The sequence below is a fragment of the Emys orbicularis genome, chromosome 2 (genome assembly GCF_028017835.1).
Source record: "Emys orbicularis isolate rEmyOrb1 chromosome 2, rEmyOrb1.hap1, whole genome shotgun sequence".
Taxonomy (NCBI): Eukaryota; Metazoa; Chordata; order Testudines; family Emydidae; genus Emys; species Emys orbicularis.
The window spans coordinates 287491445-287512175 of NC_088684.1; the positions used below are offsets into that span (position 1 = coordinate 287491445).

A 20731-nucleotide genomic window follows, 5' to 3' on the forward strand; every position below is an offset into this window, starting at 1 on the left:
GCAAATCTAGCACCTCTCATCTGCACAAAGTGCAGTGCTATTTTTGTAATGAAACAGACGCTCTTTAACCCTAGCATCAGCTTAAAATCACCCAAAGCAGCATGCAAGAGAGCATCACAGTCCCATTTTGAATACTCTGAGCATTAAAGTCTCAGTCCTGTTCATACCCCTTTATAAATCCGAGTCGTCATTACTCACACAAGTAGACCCATTGACTTCATGGGGACTACTCATTTGATTAAGGGCCATTCACATTTGCAAGGGTTGCAGGATCGGGCCCTCCATTTGTATGCATTTATACATGACGGGGTGCTGCTAAGATGATTTCTAAAAGATGATAAGAGCCATAATGCAGTGATTTCCCATAGGAATGCTCTCCACGTTGGGGTCAAATAGCTGGCTGAAAGAGAGGAAGGTCCAGGGATCAATGAAAAGCAAAACACCATAAATTCTAAAAGTTACAAAGCTACCTTAGCTCAAATACTATAGCAGATTAAAAAAAATAACAGGTTCCCTTTAGTCTTTAACACTTCCGTGATCTTCTCCAATAGGCATCGTGCACGGGAAGGATGATGTCAGAGACAGGAAGGGCATTATGAATCAACAGGGTCCTAGCGCTGTCTTGCAAGCAGGTTCTATGCTCAATTTTAAGACCAGTCACTTTAACTTTTTAAAATGTTTCTCTGTAAAATGTTAATGGTATGTCATTATAACATGCAAGGCAACCAAGGCCTCTGTTCTTGTGCTCACACTTGAGGACAGATAGACATGTATGTGTGTATGTATGTATGTTTGCTCTATACCTGCAAATCAGGTTCTTAGATTTATTATAATAATTTATTACAGTACCAAATGAGATCAGAGCATTGTACGTGCATATAATAAAAGAGAGTCTCTGCCCCACAAGGCATGCAGTCAAAATAGACACGACAAAGAAAGCCCACAAAAGCTTATGCTCAAATACATTTGTTAGTCTCTAAGGTGCCACAAGTACTCCTGTTCTTTTTGCGGATACAGACTAACAGGGCTGCTACTCTGAAATCTGTCAAAGAAATATTATCCCTCATTGTACAGATAGGGAAACTGAGGCATAGTGGCATCAATTTGGGGCTTAACTTTAAGTATGTGCTTAAGTGCTGTCCTGAACAGGAACGGACTTAGGGATGAGTGCTTTAAAACTGTCAGGGCTAGAGAGATTAAGCGGCTTGTCCAAGGTCACAGAGGTCGCAAGGGGCTGGGAAATGAACACACACCTTCTGAATCCCACCCACTACCTTGCTCACAAAGCCATGCTTCTTTCTCAAAGGCTTGATCCAGCAATTGAAGTCTCTCTGTGTGTTTGACAGTGCAGTCGCCTTCCGAATGTGGGGCTCAGACCCCCTTGGGTGTAAATGGAGGGCTAGAAACCCCCAAATGTGGGGCTCAACGCTTAGTGTATGTGTGCGTGGGCTGGGGGGTGGGAGGGATCAGACATACATAATATATGGGGGTCAGGGAATGTGTGTGAGGAGCACACGCTCCCAGAATAGAGGACTCAGGGCTCTGCAGTGGCATGTTGTGTTGGGAGGCTGGCACAGGCACCCCCAGAATGTGGGACTCAAACCCTGCAGTGTGTGTCCATGGGGAGGGACAGACATGCCTGAGGTCATGTGGCTGAGATCTTGGTGTGTGTATGTGAGGGGGCACAGACACACCCAGACTGTGGTGATCAGACCCTGGAGTGTGTGTGTGCCCGCAGTGTGTGTGTGGGGGGGCATAGACATCAGGGGTGCTGGAACAATTTGTATAGTGGGGGTGCTGAAAGCCACTGAACCAAATGGTAAAACCTGGATATGACGGAAACCATTTCAAGCCAGGGGGTGCAGTAGCATCCCCAGCACCCCTAGTTCCAGCACCCATGACAGACATCCCCCAAATGTGGGGCTCAGACCTGTTGTATGTCTGGCACAGACACACCAGGCTCAGGGCTCAGAGCCTGGGGGGGGGGGGGGAAGGGGGCACAGACACCATCAGGCTGTGGGGCTAGGACCCCTGGGGGGCAGAGACACCCCTGGGGTCAGATTGTGAGTGGGAGCACAGACACCCTCAAGCTGGGGGGCTCGGATCCCAGGGGAGGGCACAGACACCCCCAGGCTTTTACCCCAGAGAGGGGGCACAGACACCCCAAGCTCGGACACGGGCACAGATACCCCAGGCTCAGATCCTGTGGGGGGGCATAGACACCCCAGGCTCAGATTGTGAGGAGGGCACAGATGCCCCCAGGCTCGCATCCTGGTGGGGGACACAGACATCCCAGGCTCGGATCCGGGGGGGGGGGGGCACAGACACCCTCAGGCTCGGACAGGGGCACAGACACCCCAGGCTCAGATCCCAGGGGGGGCATAGACACCCCAAACTCAGATCCCACTGGGGGAGCACAGACACCCCAGGCTGGGACAGGGCACAGACACCCCCAGGCTCGGATCCCGGGTGGGGGCACAGACACCCCTAGGCTCGGATCCCGGGGGGGCACAGACACCCCCAGGCTCGGGTTGTGAGGGGGAGGCACAGATACCCCCAGCCTCGGATCCCGGGGGGGGGCACAGATACCCCCCAGCCTCGGATCCCGGGGGGGGGCACAGATACCCCCCAGGCTCGGATCCCGGGGGGGGGGCACAGATACCCCCCAGCCTCGGATCCCGGGGGGGGGCACAGATACCCCCCAGGCTCGGATCCCGGGGGAGGGCACAGACACCCCCCAGGCTCGGATCCCGGAGTGGGGCACAGACACCCCCCCAGGCTCGGATCCCGGAGTGGGGCACAGACACCCCCCCAGGCTCGGATCCCGGGGGGGGCACAGACACCCCCCAGGCTCGGATCCCGGGGGGGGCACAGACACCCCCAGGCTCGGGTCTCTCTCCTGGGCTCACCCCACGCCGGCCGGCGGGTGCCCCGCAGCGGCCCCTAGCGGCGCCCCGCGGCGCTGCGCGGCGGCTGCCGGTGCCGAATCTGCGGCGCGGCGCGGCGGGCTGGCGGGCCGTGCGGAAAGTGCCGCGCGGCGGCGGGGGCTGCGTGCGCCTGGCGTCCGGGATTTCATCATGCGCCGGGGCGGGCCGAGGCGCGCGCCGCTCCATGCCGCCCCTTAGCGCCCTGCTGCCGCCGCCGCTACTGCTGCTCTGCCGCCGCCTGCCCGCGCTGCTGCTGCGCCCGCCGGCAGCCCCGCTCCGCTCCGCCCGGCCGCCGGCAGCGCCCCGCGCCCCGCCCCGCCCGGCCAGCGCCGGCATGGACCGACCCGCCGCCGAGGCGCTGCTCGACCCGCTCCGCCAGGCGGTGCGGCTGCAGGTACCGGGCTGCCCTCGCCCGCGGAGACGGGCCGCCGGGGGTCGGGCTGCGGGATCCCCCTGTATTGCTGCTCCCCCTTTACCCTGTGCCGCTGGGTCCCTATAGAGCTGGGCTCTGTAGCATCCCCTATGGAACTGGGTCCGTGGGGGGGGGGGGTGTCTCCCCTACAGAGCTGGGCTCTAGAGCATCCCCTATGGAACTGGGTCCGTATGGGGGGGGGGGTGTCTCCCCTACAGAGCTGGGCTCTATAGCATCCCTTATGGAACTGGGTCCGTACGGGGTGTGTGTCTCCCCTACAGAGCTGGGCTCTAGAGCATCCCCTATGGAACTGGGTCCGTACGGGGGGGGTGTCTCCCCTACAGAGCTGGGCTCTGTAGCATCCCCTATGGAACTGGGTCCGTATGGGGGGGGGTGTCTCCCCTACAGAGCTGGGCTCTAGAGCATCTCTTATGGAACTGGGTCCGTATGGGGGGGGGTGTCTCCCCTACAGAGCTGGGCTCTAGAGCATCCCCTATGGAACTGTGTCTGTACGGGGGGGTGTCTCCCCTACAGAGCTGGGCTCTAGAGCATCCCCTATGGAACTGGGTCCGTATGGGGGGGGTGTCTCCCCTACAGAGCTGGGCTCTAGAGCATCCCCTATGGAACTGGGTCCGTATGGGGGGGGTGTCTCCCCTACAGAGCTGGGCTCTATAGCATCCCTTATGGAACTGGGTCTGTATAGGGGTGTGTATCTCCTCTACAGAGCTGGGCTCTATAGCATCCCTTATGGAACTGGGTCTGTATAGGGGTGTCTCCCCTACAGAGCTGGGCTCTATAGCATCCCTTATGGAACTGGGTCTGTTTGGGGGGGTGTCTCCCCTACAGAGCTGGGCTTATAGCATCCCCTATGGAACTGGGTCTGTATGGGGGGGTGTCTCCCCTACAGAGCTGGGCTCTGTAGCATCCCTTATGGAACTGGGTCCGTACGGGGGGGGCGGGGTGTCTCCCCTACAGAGCTGGGCTCTATAGCATCCCCTATGGAACTGGGTCTGTATGGGGTGTGTGTGTCCTTGGGCTCTATAGCATCCCCCCTCCTATGAGGCCCTTATGTGGGGTGTGTCCTTGGGCTCCATAGCTTCTCCTTTACCTATGAAACTGGGTCTGTATGAGGTGGTGACTCCCCTATAGAGTTGGTCTCTATAGTTCTCTCTGCCCTACGGAACTGTGTCCATATGAGTTAGGTATATAGGGTGTCTTTTCCCCCATAGAGCACCATGGTGTCTCTCCCTGTATAGAGTTGGTCTATATAGGCTCACTTCCCCCTGTTCAGAGGTGGGTCTATGGGTTGTCTCCCCTTCCATTCCATAGAGCTGGGTCTCTGTGGCGTTCCCCCCTCCCCCCCAATTTAAAGAGCTAGATCTGTATAGGGTCTTTGTTGTATATGTGTGTGTCCCCAATGTAACGGTGGGGCTTCACGGTTCCCTTTTAAATAAGAATGCCTTGCTCTATCTCTCCTCCCTTTTATAGCTGGGCATATAGGTGCATACATTTCCTGTAATAAAGCTGGAAGTATATGACTGTGCCCTTCTATCCCTGTTATAGCTGATCTATGTCTGTGTTTTCTTTCTCATCTAGAGGGATCTGTGTATTCCCCTGCTCCTTACACAGCTTGATCTCTATCTGTGCACCCTTCTCATCTCTATCTATTTCTGCATATACCTCTTACGGCTTGTGGATTCTCCACACCTTTTCATAGCTAGACCTAGAGCTCTATGTGCCTGGGTTGCCTTTCATGCCTTCTTAGCATAGCTAGTTCTATATAGTTTCCCTGTTTAGCCACACACATGTGCGTGTATTCCTTATATATTGCTGGATCTGTGTGTGTGTTTGCCCCTTACATATTTCCGTTATGTAAGTGGATCTATTTTTTTTTTAACTTACACCACTACTTCAGTGAGTTTTTGTTATGACTCATTGTACAGCAAACTGAGTGCCTTGGTGGGGAATCTCCGAGTAATTGCAATTATAATCGCTAAACCCAGCTGACTCACTTTCTTCCCATACCAGTAATTTGGGAGTTGCCACCTGCCTTTAAAACAGAAATATATGAATGTCCCTTTCCCCGTGCTCTTGGGAATGGGACAGAAATGTGGGGTGTAAGATAGAGGTTGGGGGGGGGGGGAGATGAATGATGCAGGTGCAGCCTTCCATGGCGTGACATGCCATGGTAATAATAAAAGGAGGGTGTTTAAGGTGTCTTTGCAATAGAAATAGATGCTCTCGTCCAATCCAAACGGAGGGTAGATGCAATTTAATTAAACCTGAGGGAGCCTTGACCTAGAGAGAGATTGTCCCCACGCGACCAAGCCGGTGTTTCTTCCTGCAGCAGTGCCTGATGCAATAAGCTGCTGTGATCCAGGGGTGGGTCCCTCTCTGCTTCACTGTTGTTTGGGACAAAGCTGCAGCAAAATCTGCCACATCAAATAGTGCTGTGTGCTCCTCCTCCGGGCTGGGCTCGTGTCTTTAATTAAATTGTGTCCAGTCAGCAAGCATAATTGTTTGCTTCATTTTTTTTTTTTTCTGCCCTGTGTGTCCGAGTCTTTTTCCTTGTCGTACGGAACAAAGAGCCACTGCATACCACTGTTTTGGTTCCGAATGCAAAGCAGTGCCATGAACTCTTTTGAGTCTGCAGTAGTTCCCTGGACCCTTTGTCTTGACTTTCTTTCCTTGCAGATCCCCTAACTCAACAAAGAGGGGTTTGGTTTACTACTTTTTTTTCCCTCCTTCAGATCCCTCCCTCTGCCACGTTAGCCTGGAATTGCAGTTCAACCCAGCAGCCTTGGAGTGAAATTTTCACATTTTGATTACACTGGTTAACAGGAAGGAAGCAGTCAAGTGCAGTTGCCAACTTTCTTTATCCGCTGTGTTATAGTAGCTGACATGTGAAGTTTATTAGCCCAGCCGGTCTCATTTTTTGTTCCCTCTTTATTTAATTCGCTTACTGTCACTTCTCTCCCATTATAAAGTCAGCCCCCCTCTTTCCCCAACCTGAAACATGAAATCCTAGCTTTCCTGTCTCATTGCCTGTGTGCAGTGATTTCACTAGGGCTGAGCATCATGCAGGAGAAACAGATTGTAAACAAAGCTGACAGTGTAGAAAAAATAAACATCAGGTTCACATTTTTTTTAAATGAAAGAAGAGTAGGTACAAGAAAGATGCTAAACTGGGAGCATTAAACTAGGGAAGTTATTGATTTTTGCATGTACTTCACATCTGTAGCTGTCTCTATTCTCTTGTTCCTTGCCTCAACATTTCTCTCTCAGTAATTCAAGATAAACAGTTTTTTTTGGCTAGATAATTCCTTTTTGGGGGATGGAGGGAAAGACTGTTCATTCAGTTAAACACAGGCAAGAAGCAGAATTAAGTTATCTACAGCCACTGCTTACAGTTTTTACTGATGCAGCTGTGTTGGTCAGGGGTGTGAAAAAACCACACCCCTGATCGACATAGCTATGCCAACAAACCTCCCTGTGTAGATGCAGCTATTGGCAACAGAAGAGTGCTTCTGTCAACATAGCTAATGTTGTTCAGGGAGGTGGTGTTCCTACACTGGCAGAAAAACTCCTTTTGTTGGTGTCAGCAGCATCCCGCTAGGGGGCTATGCTAAATAGGCTCTGAAGTGTTGACGTAGTCCCAAAAAGTATTGTAAAGCCATATTATAGAGTATGTAGGGGTTAATAATTCCACATGATTGTTTGCCTGTCACATTTCCTGGGTCGTGGGGGACGGGAATCCTTACCATGTGGGATAGGGAAACCCTTCTATAACTCTTGCAAGATGATGGTAATTAGTCTGGTTCTAAGGTCCTACTGTGTCTTGCTCTCTCATAAAGTTGTGTTAATTTCCTACACTGCTTTGATAACCTGCTGTCCTGAAAAAAGCATGGATCTCTTTTCCATGAACATCAGAGAAACTCTAATAACCATAATAGTGCTTGTGCCTATTCAAATAGACTTTTTTTATTTTAAGGGGGTGTAGTCACATATTGAGATAAAAATAATTGCAAGTGGGTGGGAAGCAGTTACTTCTGAGGTTCTTTAATGCTATCAACCTCAGCTGATGCTCACTTTCCAATTTCAAAGTGTTCCCCCCACCTCCAGTACCTTGGCCAGTTTCCATGTGGTTGTAGAAACGCTCAGGCAGTCTTTAGAGCGGAATGTCCCTCACACCTGCCTTTCAGAATGGAATCCATATCTTAGATTCTCCTGTGTTCTTCCTCAGGGGGAACTGGTAAGAAAGCTGAAAGAAGAGAAGGCTCCCCAGGTGGATGTAGACAGAGCTGTAGCAGAGCTCAAGGCTCGGAAGAAGATCCTAGAAGCCAAGGTGAGTCTGAGAATTAGATCTGTGGTCTAGAGGGTTTTGCATGAGCATACTTGAATTCCTACAGTCAAGTGGTGGTGTTTTTTAAATGCATACATTTAAAAGAGGAGGTGGAGCTCGGTGAAAGCTTGTCTATCTCACCAACAGAAGTTTGTCAATAAAAGATATTACCTCACCCACTTTGTCTCTCTGTTTATGCTAGAATGTCTTGACCAGTAGATGCTATGTTCCAATCTACTTTTTTAACCTAGGATTCATGTTGTTATATCAGCATGGGACTATGTAATCTCTTACCTTTAATTATAAAATGGTCAGTTCAGTGGCATAGATGGCAAACCTAGTGATTGAGACCACTTGATAACTTCCCTTACCTTAGTTCCTCCTGTGCGGCTGACACATCAAGCAATCCAGTTCCTCCAGTGATTATGGTCGCTGGCTAGTTGTGCTACTTCTTTCCAGGTGATGCCAGCGCATTCAATATCCTCTGTCGCTGTCTTCGGACATTTCTTCCTTGGCTTTCCTTGCTTTCTCTTTTCTTCCTTGCTGTTTGTGCCACAGAGATTCAAGAGCCAGTCACTGTTGTCAGTTTGGATGCCTTCCACTGCTGTGCCCATGACTCCTTCCCAGCCAGTAGAGTTGTTTTATAACTTGCAGTCAACTTAAAAATCACATGTTGTAAACAAATATATTTCTTCCCTACATTGCTGATAAGAGCTTAGATTATCAAAAGGGAAAGAATTTTTAAAAGCCAATGTGCATGTCACTATTCTTTGTTTACTTTTTGCATTTGTCAGCTAGCAAAATGAAACCCCTGTAAAGTCACTTTGTACGTTTCACTTTCAGATTCTTTACACAATGTTTGAGTTACAAACCTGGCAGGGGAGATTTTTGTTTAAAAACAATTCTGTTCACTGTAACTTAACACATTTTAAAAAAAATATTTCCAGTTACCATATTTTTTTTCCAAATTGAAGGCCAAATTTAAGTTGTCCATTTTTAAAATTCAGTTCTGTTCTGAAAAGGGGCTCTAAAAATGACATTGTGGGGTTCCAGGTTTGTCTTGATTTCCAGATCAAATTTGCTCAATATATGAGTAAAAATATATCTTCCCCACACACCCCTAGCCAGCTCTGCAAACTCACCTTGAGATCTAAGAGCAGGTCCTGGGTACTTTCTGGTTTGTATATTACCAGATAAGAGAATTCCCCCTCCCCTTTTTTTTTTATTAGATACATTTGTGTAACCTTATTGTCTTCAGTGGTGGTGTACGTAAACAGAGGGCGGAGGCTGCTCCTGTGCTTGGAACTCAGCTAATAATTAGAACACCAGAATCAAATCTAAATAATTCAATTAGTTCTTCAAAGCAGGCCAGAGTGAGAAGCTATTTGTCTCTTAAGTCAGCAGCTATGACTGGAGATGCACAAGGAGGCAATCTGAGTAAGACTGAGTCACTTTTCAGAGTGGAACCACGCTTTAAAACCCACGATTTGCTCATGGCTAGTCTCGGTTACAGTGACTAATTTTTTTTTAAATCTGTTCTCTGGTTATGTCTTGTAATCCTGGCAAACTTCATTTAGAGAGGCCGTGAGTCAGGTTAGGAGTCTTGGCACCCCTTTCAGCCACTCCTTTTCCATGGGAAAGGCGTGTATAGGATCTGGTGCAGAGGCTTGTTTGTCAGTTACACAATGTGTGTGGGCTGTATTCATATTTATTCCAGGATGACCTTGCAACACCATCACGTGTCCCTGTCAGCACAAGTGTTGATTATTGCCATTCCTGTTTGGCAAGGCTTCCAGCCGTGCATGTTCATCAGTGGCAACTTGAGTGGAACGCAGCAGCGTGGATGCCTGCTGATTTGAGCAACTAGACAGTATCACGCTGGCCCTGTGACTTCCACATTGGCTGCATGTAAAGGGGAGGTGTCGCTCTACGTGGGCACAGTCGGCTTCCAAACCCTTAACGGTGTAGGGCACATCTGTCTTTGAGAGCTCCTCTGAGAGGATATAGGCCAGGCTCAGATACCAACTTGTTTCCATTTTCTCAAGTCAGTAGATGACTGAGCCCTTATGCAGGGCCCAAAGATGTAGACATCCCCCTTGCAGCCATCACGTGCTCCCCTCTCCACTTCTTAAAAAGAGTGAAGCCAAATAGTTAGACTCCACTCCTTCCTTGGAGTAACTGCAACATAGCCAGCTTAGCATTGCATCTCTAATAGTGACCCAACACGTATTGGGTAGGGCCTGGAATCTCCTATATTCTCCTATTGTTTTGGGTCTCTCCTGAACTGCTGACCATTTTTTGCCATTCGATGTCAGGCCATGCCTCTATCGTTTCCCTCTTTCCCCCATCTCCTTGTCAGAAACTCATTCCTCCCGCTGAGAAGTCCTGGCAGTTTTGAGATGTCTCTAGTCCTTACAGAGTGTACTTCTCTCCTTCCTCAGTCTGTACTTTAAAGCTATTGTTTTGGCACTGTCAACTATCTTTCTTTAAATTGATATCAGCTCTTTTTTTTTTTTTTTTTTAATCAGGCAGATTTACTTATTGGTAGGGCCATACCAAATTTATGGTCCATTTTGGTCAATTTCATGGTCCTAGGATTTTAAAAATCATAAATTTCTTGATTTCAGATATTAAAATCTGAAATTTCACTGTAACTGTAGGGGTCCTGGCCCAAAAGGGGGTGGGTCGCAAGATTATTGAAGGGGGATTGCGGTATTGCCACCCTTCTGCTCTGCGGCTGGTAGCGGCGCTGCCTTCAGAAGTAGGCAGCCAGAAAGCAGCGGCTGCTAGCCAGGAGCCCAATTCTGAAGGCAGCACCACCGCCAGCAGCAGCACAGAAGTAAGGATGGCATGGTATGGTATTGCTATCCTTACTTCTGTGCAGCTGCCTTCAGAGTTGGGCCCTCGGCCAGCAGCCGCCACTCTCTGGCCACACAGCTCTGAAGGCAGCAGCGCAGAAGTTAGGGTGGCATGGTATGGTACTGCCACCCTTACTTTTGCACTGCTGCTGGCAGCGGCACTGCCTTCAGCTCTGGGCGCCTGGCCAGCACTTGCCGTTCTCCAGCCACCCAGTTCTGAAGGCAGCGCAGAAGTAAGGGTCACAATATCACAACCCCCTACAATAACCTTGCAACCCCCCCTGTGACCTTCTTTTGAGTCTGGACCCCCAGTTTGAGAAACGCTGGTCTCCTCTGTGAAATCCCTATAGTATAGGGTAAAGGTGCACAAAAGACCAGATGCCATGGTCCGTGATGCACTTTTCACAGCCGTGAATTTGGTAGGGCCCTACTTATTGGCCTGAAGTTAATGGGCGCTGCAGATGCTTTAGCATTCCTGAAAATCAGGCCTCTTTTGTTTATAAGCTTAAATGTGGGTTTAGGTACCTAACTGCAAGCACCCAAGTTGTAAAATGTTGGCCATACTTCTTTAAGTTAGTGATATAAGCCAAAGAAGATTCAGGGCAGGTCTACACTAACCCCCCAATTCGAACTAAGGTACGCAACTTCAGCTACGTGAATAACGTAGCTGAAGTTCGAAGTACCTTAGTTCGAACTTACCTCGGTCCACACGCGGCAGGCAGGCTCCCCCGTCGACTCCGCGGTACTCCTCTCGCCGAGCAGGAGTACCGCAGTCGACGGCGAGCACTTCCGGGTTCGACTTATCTCGTCCAGACAAGACGCGATAAGTCGAACCCAGAAGTTCGATCGCTCGCCGCCGAACTACCGGGTAAGGTAGACCTACCCTCAGAGTAAAAGGTTTTAGTTTAACCTTGACAGAGTACCTTAGTCCACTTTATATAGTTGTTTTAGAAACAAAAAATTCTGTAAGTCATTTGTCAGAATAGATTCAGTTGCTCATATGTCTTAATGGGGAAAAAAACACTGTCAATAATGAATGGGGTGGGTGATCAGATATCACAGCAATGGGCTTGGTATAAAAATCTGTATTAGGTGGGTAGACTGAAATTCCTATACACTTGTTTAATGAAAAGTAGGTGTTCACTCTGCATATCTTTTGTCATAATGTGTGTTGATAATAGTTAATAAAACTTAATGTGGAAAGTGACATCTAAGGCATATGTTCTGAGTCTAAACTGTTGTTTTTTATTACCGGCATCGTTTTACAGTAATCATGTGGAATACATGCAATTGTATTTGCTCTGTCTGATATTTGAATTCAGATAACAAGAGGATGGTATAAAACATATTCCTAGTCTTCAGTCAAATGCTACCATTAGACATCTGATACCTATAGCTTATATTATGTTATACAGAAACCCCAAGTGTCTCAGAGGAAGTGTGCTTTAGAAGTAGTCGTTGCTCGTTGTACAGATGGCTAGGAAATTTCTCCTCAACATATCACAACATGGATGCTCTTCATAATCCTCGTTATCAAAATCCCAGTAGCATCCAGAACCTGTCAATACTTGTGCAAGTGTTTAAGCTCACAGAGCTCACTTTTCAAACTTGGTGGCTAAATCTGGCATTTGGACGTTCAGCAGTTAGGCACGTATCTTCCAATTTGAACGTCCCGATCTGGGAGGTGCCTGTGAAGGCTACTTTCGAACAGAGGTCATTTTGTCCCATAATGGTGATTGAGGAAGGATTCATTTTACTGCCAGTAACTGGAACCATTGATTATTTTCGCCCTGCCTGTTTTACAGGAGCTGGCTTTACAGCCCAAGGATGATATTGTGGACAGAACGAAAATGGAGGACACTCTGAAGCGGAGGTTTTTCTATGATCAAGCTTTTGCTATTTATGGAGGTACAAGCTTAAACAAATTTAAATTCTGATCACTTTAGGGTAGAGTGTCTCTACACGATTATGAAGTGCCATGTTCACCTGACATGTTACGTTGTTGATGATGATGATGATAATAATTAGGGCTCCGTGTCTGTCATGGAGGTCGCAGAAGTCATGGATTCCATGACTTTCCGCAACTTCCGTGACTTCGGCAGAGGCCAGTGTGGCTGATCCCAGGGCCACCCAAGCAGCTGGCTCTGGGGCCAGCCACACTGGCTATTGCTGGAGCGGCTCTGCAGCCCGCCGCTTGGGTGGCCCCACAGCCAGCCACACTGGCTGCTGCTGGAGTGGCCCTGGGGCCAGCCCGTGCAGCGGTCCCTCGGGCAACCGGAGCAGCCACTGCTCTGACGGTCCCCGGCAGTTGGTGCTACGTCTGGCCCCAGCAGCAGCCCCTGTGGCGCTCCCCCCCCGCTGGGCGCCCCCCTCTGCACAGCCCTCCCAAGATTTAGTCAGGGGTATTTATAGTAAAAGTTATGGATAGGTCATAACGTGAATTTTTGTTTATTGCCCATGACCTGTCCATGACTTTTACTAAAAATACCCATGACTAAATCGTAGCCTTAATAATACTATGAAACATCAGTGGGTTTTTGGAAAGTTGGCTTTACCCAGTCTCGAAACTTCTTCCAAGTATGTGTGGGCATGAGTTCCATCTTGTGCTTTCAGAATGCAAATAGGAAGATCAGAGAGGGAATGTATACTGTCCAGGGAGCTAGTGGAAATAGGGTGGCTAGGGATTTTCTTTGAAAGCCAAGTGATTACCTTCTTTCCTAATATCCGTACGTCTTTCTCTGAACTTTCCTGGCCAAGTTAATGTTAACATCACTCAAATACCAGATTCTGCTACTGCTCTCGATCCTGTTACTGCGGTGAAACTCTTGTCAAGGAGTTGCACTGAGCAAGTGGCTAAATATGGCAGTCAAACCTTTTCAGATAACCAGATGTGGTTCTCAACCAGGGGTATGCGTAGGGTATGGAGAAGGGGTACATCAACTCATCTAGATATTTGCCTAGTTTTACATCAGGCTATATAAAAAGCACTAGCCAAGTCAGTACAAACTAAAATTTCATGCAGACAATGACATGTTTATACTGCTCTATATACTATACACTGGAATGCAAGTACAATATTTATATTCCAATTGATATATTTTTAATTACACCTCTACCCCGATATAACGCTGTCCTTGGGAGCCAAAAAATCTTACCGCGTTATAGGTGAAACCGTGTTATATCGAACTTGCTTTGATCTGCCGGAGTGCGCAGCCACGCCCCCCCCGCCCCACCTCCCGGAGCGCTGCTTTACCGCATTCTATCCAAATTCATGTTCTATCGGGGTAGAGGTGTATATGGTAAGAATGAGAAAGTCAGCAATTTTCCAGTAATAGTGAGCTGTGACACTTTTTTTGTATTTTTATGTCTGATTTTGTAAGCAAATAGTTTTTTAGTGAGGTGAAACTTGAGGTACTCAAGACAAATCAGACTCCTGCAAGGGGTACAGTAGTTTGGAACAGTTGAGAGCCACTGCATTAGAATAGCGCTGTCTGTCAGGCTGCATGTCTTTCCTGTGTGACCTCAGATTCCGGAGTAAATTTTCAATGTGGCATTTACAGGCTGACAGTCTGGGCCTTTCTGCTCTTTTCTTTCATTGTAACATATTTGCTACTTTCCTTTCCTCGTTAAGTATAAACTGGTGGGTGTATGTAGGATACGTTCTGTTACAGTACAGCTTCCCTGCAGAGTATACAAGTGTCCAGCTTCTCTCTGTATTCAGCTCCCGCCTTCAAATACATTTTCTTCCACATACTCCCCAGGAATAATCCACTGGAGGAGGAAGTGTGGTTTGTATATTTATAGAACATGTATCTGAATCTGGTTGAGTTTTGGCCACAAGCGGATCACCCAGTGCATTGTGGGACTGAACTGTATTAACTTTCTCACCTAGGGCCCAATTCTTGTAGGTGCTGAGCACTTCCAGCACTTGGCAGGATCAATCCTTCCCATTGTAAGCTTTTGAAGGCAGACCCTGTTTCACTCTGGTTCCTACGAAGCAGCTCGTACTCAGAGGGTGCCCAATAAATAACCTGGACTGACACCTAAAAATTGAAACATTGTAGTTTGTGGGCTTTGGGTTGTTTTTTTGTTTTTTGTTTGTTTGTTTGTTTTTTTAAATCAAAACAAAATTGCTGTGTAAGATGGTGTGACCCATATTTTACTTCTCTTGTAGGTGTTAGTGGCCTGTATGACTTTGGGCCTGTTGGATGTGCTTTGAAGAACAACATTATCCAAGCTTGGAGGCTGCACTTTATACAGGAGGATCAGATTCTAGAGATAGACTGCACCATGCTCACCCCAGAGCCAGTTCTGAAGTAAATATGGGCCCTTCTCTCTTGCAGTGTGTGTTCATTTCTGGTAGTGATAGATTTCTTTGCAAGCCCTTGTAAAAATAACCACAGGACTATGAGACTAGGTCACCCAGTTTGCTACCCTGTTACCTTGTAGCAATGCAGAATATCTAGGTGGCTGCACTTAGCTAGGTAGTTAGTGGAAGCTGCTGTTCAAGTAGATATCTACCAAAGGTTTGTATATGGGCCCCATTATCGTAATAGCTGAGAGCCCCACAATCTGTAATGGGTTTATCCTCATAACCCCCCTGTGAGTTAGGGTGGTGCTCATATCCCCATTTTACAGATGGAGGAACTGAAGCACCGAGACTGTGACTTGCCTAAGGGTCTCGCAGGAAGTCTGGCAGAGCAGGGACTTGAACTCAGATCTCCCAAGTTTTAGACTAGTGCCCTAACCACTGAACATTGCTTCCTCTCCATGTGGAAGCCTGGCAGAAACCACCACTATCCATTAACAGTACAACTGTAGTACTAGTGAATGGTACCAGCCATGGAGACTGAAGTCCTTTGTTTATCCACAGCACAGGTAGAGCACAGAAAGCAGCAAAGCAATAGGCCTCATACAGCTCCCGAAGTGTGCCTCAACCCTGCCCTGGAGGCAACACCTCGAAGGGTGAGAGTGTAATTCAGTCTCCATACCTCTCCCGTCCCTAGCACCTCTGCTAAAACTGGCAGCCAGGTGCTTAGTATGCTCATGGCGGTGTGGTGTGGTGTGGATGCTTTCTGGGAATTGGACTGAGACCACTGAGATGGGTCAATGAGCCAGCACTGGATAGTAAAGACTTTCACCTGGTAACAGCTTGGGTCACACTCAAACCAATGACAGAAGAGTGAGTGTCCAAATGCCACCGCTAGTCACCTGACCCATCGAGTTCCCCCCACAAATGCATCCTTATCTTGCTCCAGTAATTATGCAGTAAACAAAAGAGAATGGGCCAGTAAAATAGCACCACAATGTATGAACCTAAAATGGATTCCGGGGGGGGGGGGGGGGGGGTATCCAGGCTTTCTCAAGGATCCTTATGGCCACAGACGATTTCTAAATGAGGAAACGACTAAATACAGGTCCGTAAACTGAAGCAAGAATGAGCCTGCACTTTGGTTGCTTGGTTTAGAGGAGATCTCTTTAATGTCAGTCTTCATTGTGGGCTCACATGCTACTCTGGTGCTGTCAAGTGACAATATGTGTTTCTAAAGTAGTGTCTTCTGTCCCAGGACCTCTGGCCATGTAGAAAAATTTGCTGACTTCATGGTGAAAGATGTGAAAAATGGGGAGTGTTTTCGTGCTGATCATCTCTTAAAAGGTACATTCTGAGGGCAGGACTGGCTGAGAGATTCCTTGTGAGTGCTTTATGCTCCGTAGGGGGATGCCCTGCTTATGAGGATAGACGAGATGACCTAGTAAATCTCTTGCATATTAATGTCTATGCTTCACTAAGGGAAACATTTACCCAGTGTAGGTGACCCTTGCAAGCCCTCCACCCCATTTAAACATTGTGTTAAGGTCTGAAGTGATGCACGGGACCTCTGCAGTGGAATGACTTTCACCTAATAGGAATACTGTACAACAAAGATCTCATTTTTATTTTCTAATAATTCATAGATTAAGCCACAAGGGATCATTGGATCATCTAGTCTGGCTTCCTGCATAACAAGCCTGACCTTCCATCTAACAAATCTAAACAAAGCACATAAAGGCCATGCTTTGGTCTTATTTTTCTTATTGTTCTGGTGTTGGCTGAAACTTGCTTTTTGATCGAATCTCAGGTTAAATTTACTAGAGAGATGGTTGCAGGACAAAGCTGCTGGCCTGGACTTGTTTCGTGGAAGAGGCATTTCAAGGGTACTGTTGAGCTTTATATGCTCAGAATCCAGTCAGGTTGCAAAATCAGTGTGATTCTTTACATTGGTTTGTATTAAACAAACCATGGAATCCTAGACATTGGAGATGGAGCAGATCTATGTCTTGTCCATCCCCTGGTCAAGTGAAGGATGGGTGCAGTCTAGCATTAAATAGCTCATGCCAAAGGGCCTTCCATCATTCCCCTGGTGATATTGTTCTGCATCTAATAGATATTAGCATTAAGAAGTGGTCTCAGAATATTCAACTTAATATTTTCTTTGCCTTTATGTAACATGCTAACCAAGAGTGTGTATGTCCCCTCTATGGCTGATCCACAGAGTAAAGCCACCTGTGTTACTATCTGCTAGTGGACCAAATCGTTTTGTTCAAGTGGTAGAGAGCTATACTTTGGATCTAGAGGTCCTGGGTTCAACTCCCCACTGATAACTTGTCCTGTGGAGGGTCGCTACACTTAATAAGAAATGAAAAGGCTGTGCAAGCCAATAGCAGTGAATTCGTATGTATGTGCATGAACACACGAAAGAAGGAGAAGCCTTTCTGAAATGGGAATAGATTTCACCCTCACGCTTCCAGTGCCTTACCCAGACTGGGTTTAAACTAAGGGGCGGGGGAGGAAAGAGTGACACAGGTCCTGTTTGCTAAATATACACAACATTCCCCATCGTCCTCTCTCAACAGGAAACTAGAGAATGTCAGAAAGGACAGATTGGAAACACTGGGTCACATTCTCAGCTGGTGTAAATCCGCATAATCCCACTGACTTCAATGGAGCTACAGTGATTCACAGGAGCTGGGAATCTGGCCCATTGCGTTTTGTCCGGTGGGAATGTACAGGCAGTTTCATGCTTTATAATCCTCTTGATTCATGTAGTTTTAGGGTTAGAGTGGTTCAGTGATATTGCTCAAATGTGAACTGATTCCCTACTTCCAATGCTTACAGCTCACTTGCAGAAGCTGATGTCCGACAAGAAATGTACAGCTGAGAAAAAGACAGAAATGGAAAACGTTTTAACACAGGTCAGTGCTTGAACAGAGGATGATGAAAACTTGATAAATGACGTGGCAGAGATGCAGTGCGGTACAAACATCCAAGAGTGGCATCCGGTCCCATCTCCCTAAGAGAAGAAGCACATGCCGCTTCCCACGTCTGTTGTTAACTTTCCACTGGGCACCGTTTTTTCAAGCAGACATGAAGGCTGTAGCATTAGACGTAAATGTCCAAAACAAGCACATCCCCCTATATGCCCATCAGTCTCCTAAATATACTTAAGGTGCTGCTTTCCTTAAAGGCAATGTTCCTTTGGAAAACAGCTCCGAGGGCCCTGTCTGCATCAAAGCCACTATAGCATCACTTTGTGACCGGGGGCAGGATTTGTGGCTCTTGCTTAGATGTCTGCACCCCATGTGCCCATTACTTCATCAGGCTCACTGTGCCTCTGTGTACAGGAGGTTTTTTGGTTAAGCAGATCCACCACCTGTTGCTCTTCAGAGAGAGACTGGTCTCATGCATGCTTCTGCAGCCAGACGGTTGCAGATCTGTCCAGAGAGCATCTCTGTGGCCAGCCTAGTGAGGAGGATTGCACCCCTGTTGAGCCCCCCAACCCCCACTCATACGCAAGGCTCAGCCATTTGGGCCGTATGCAAGGGACAAGAATGATATCTCTAAGGTTTGGAGGTAGCTTTTTAAATAATTTTTGTACTGGATCAAAACCTGTGGTGTTGTCTCTAGACACTTGGGAATTGTTTCTCTGTATAAGATTCTCAGTGTGTGGTTGCTCTTGTTTACCATTAGAATGGTTAGTGCTGCAGGCTAACATTCCTGGGCTGCAGTGTGTAGAGATTTGTCTTCATTTAGTTGTTTGTTTTTAATGTTCGTTCCCATGGCTTTTAGAATAAGTGCTTTCACAGCCGCATGCAGCGCAGATGGCTCTCTCCAGATATAGTACTGTGTATCTCAGGGTATTGCATCACAGAGTCCTGGTCAATAACTCTTCCACAGTACAGTACTGAACTTTGACCCTGTTACATTTGTCCCCTTGTGCTGTCCCCTGCTGTAGCTGGAAACTTGATGTAAAGCTGGCAGTGCTCTTACAGTGTTAGACTCTATTAATATAGGAATCTCCCTGTCTGCTCCTAGTTTGGGAGCGCTCTCTGATATGCCAGGGATCATAGAAGTTAGGGATGGACAAGGCCTGTTTGATCACCAAGTCCAGTTCTCAATTATCTCTGCCACTGTGAGGTATGGTTACCTTGATAGAGGACCTATCTAATATTGAACACTACAGGTTAAAATGTAGTAGTCCAGCAGTTCTTTCAAATCAGTCTCTCTCACAGCTGTCTGGGATCTCCTTCTGCTCTGATTTATAGGAGAGACGGGAGGAGGCAGGGCCCTGTAAGGGTGGCGACATCTCACTCATGGAAACCTCCAGTTAACAAATTGGTGTTAGAGCTAGTAGGCAGTACGCTTGTGGAGCCTCTTTACTGCTGCAGATCTGCTTGGCAGCGCCGTCATGCAAGGTGTGATGCTTGGCATGTGTTGTGTCTGGTGCACCAGGTAATTACAGGGTTGTGGAAGGAAGAAGACATGAAAGGAGGCAAAACATTGCAGAAATTGTAGTTGACTTTCTTCTTCTCCCTCCCAGCAATTCCTTTTTTCTGCCTCCCTCCTGCCCTGGCTGGTTTGATTGGAACTGTTCAGAAGGAGGTTCTCTGTAGGTGGTGGTGCCATCTTAGTGACTCTGTTGCCACTTCATACCCAACCTCAGAGCTTGTACTTCTAAAAAGATTGCAGGGCCTTGAAAGGCTCTGGCCTGCAGCTGAGCCATGGGCCCATAGTTTTTCAAAACATGTTCTTCCATCCCTGCTACAAACCTTAGCCCTCACCCCAAATAAAATACAGAGTTCCAGTCCTATAACAATCTCTTCCAGTGTTTTCCTCACCTCATGTTTAATAATAGATGGGAAGGGGGCGAACCATCACTGCTTTAACCTTGTCTTGTCATTTTAAAATAACCATCCTTGTGTTTTGATGCTAGTTGGACAACTACAGTCAGCAAGAGCTCGCCGATCTCTTTGTGAATTACAACGTGAAGTCTCCCGTCACAGGGAACGACCTGTCCCCTCCTGTGTCTTTCAATCTGATGTTCAAGACCTCCATTGGGCCTGGAGGAAACATGCAGGGGTAGGTAGCAGCCTCATGCTGCCCATTTTCTTTTGGCATGTGGCTAAGAGTGACCGCAATTTTCCATTGCCCAGGATTGGAAGTGAGATCTATACGAAACTGAAAACAAACCACATTTCATCTCATGCAGCCTTCCCTCTGCAATTCGCTCCTGCCCAGTCTTTTCCCCAGGCTGGCTCTAGAGCGGCTATTGCAAAATAGGCTCATGGACTCTTAAGATAAGAAGGACCATCACAGCTGTAGTCGCCCATGCAGTTCTTGTACACCTGCTCTACTTGAGAGGCTGTAGTGGCTGGTGGATGTATGTCATTGTAGGCTAAATTGTGTGGCATGGGGCAGCAAGGCCCTGGACTCCTGTTCCCCATGCAACAGAACATTATTGGTTCCACAGGTGTCAGTGACCTCTGTGGCTAAGCAGGAAGGGGCGTGAAGCTAGTCTGTCGTAATGGTAGTTGCGTAGCAAAGGTAGCCGTTATGTGTGGTCTGTGGCCGCCATCTTGGTTGATGCACCAAAGATTGACCTGGGGACAAGCATGGGCTGCTATGGCTTGAGCTAAAGATCCAGGCTCTCTAGCTGAGGCTGTAACAGACTCATCCTCTGTGGACTGGCACAGACCGGGACGTGGAACACCCACTCACCTGTGGGCTATGTAAGTATTAGCACCGGAAGCCTTAAATGAGCTTAGAAAAAGATGAGGCCATGGCTAATCTGTGTGTGTAATTACCCTGGGAGGGTTCTATAATTGCTGGGGTTCATAAGGGCAGCATTGCTGGACTTGCTTCACCTCCATATGT

At 47.8% G+C, this 20731-nt stretch overlaps 1 protein-coding gene across 1 annotated transcript in view; it reads left to right on the plus strand.

Annotated features, from left to right (window-relative positions):
* Positions 1–3225: 3225 nt before the first annotated feature.
* The window catches only part of GARS1 (glycyl-tRNA synthetase 1), a 39203-nt gene continuing 21697 nt past the window's right edge, over positions 3226–20731 (plus strand). The window contains exons 1-7 of the mRNA XM_065398197.1: positions 3226–3321; positions 7583–7684; positions 12345–12447; positions 14714–14855; positions 16107–16195; positions 17696–17772; positions 19791–19936. Of these exons, the coding sequence (XP_065254269.1) occupies positions 3262–3321; positions 7583–7684; positions 12345–12447; positions 14714–14855; positions 16107–16195; positions 17696–17772; positions 19791–19936 (719 nt within the window). The 5' untranslated portion in view covers positions 3226–3261. The remainder of the gene's footprint in view (positions 3322–7582; positions 7685–12344; positions 12448–14713; positions 14856–16106; positions 16196–17695; positions 17773–19790; positions 19937–20731) is intronic.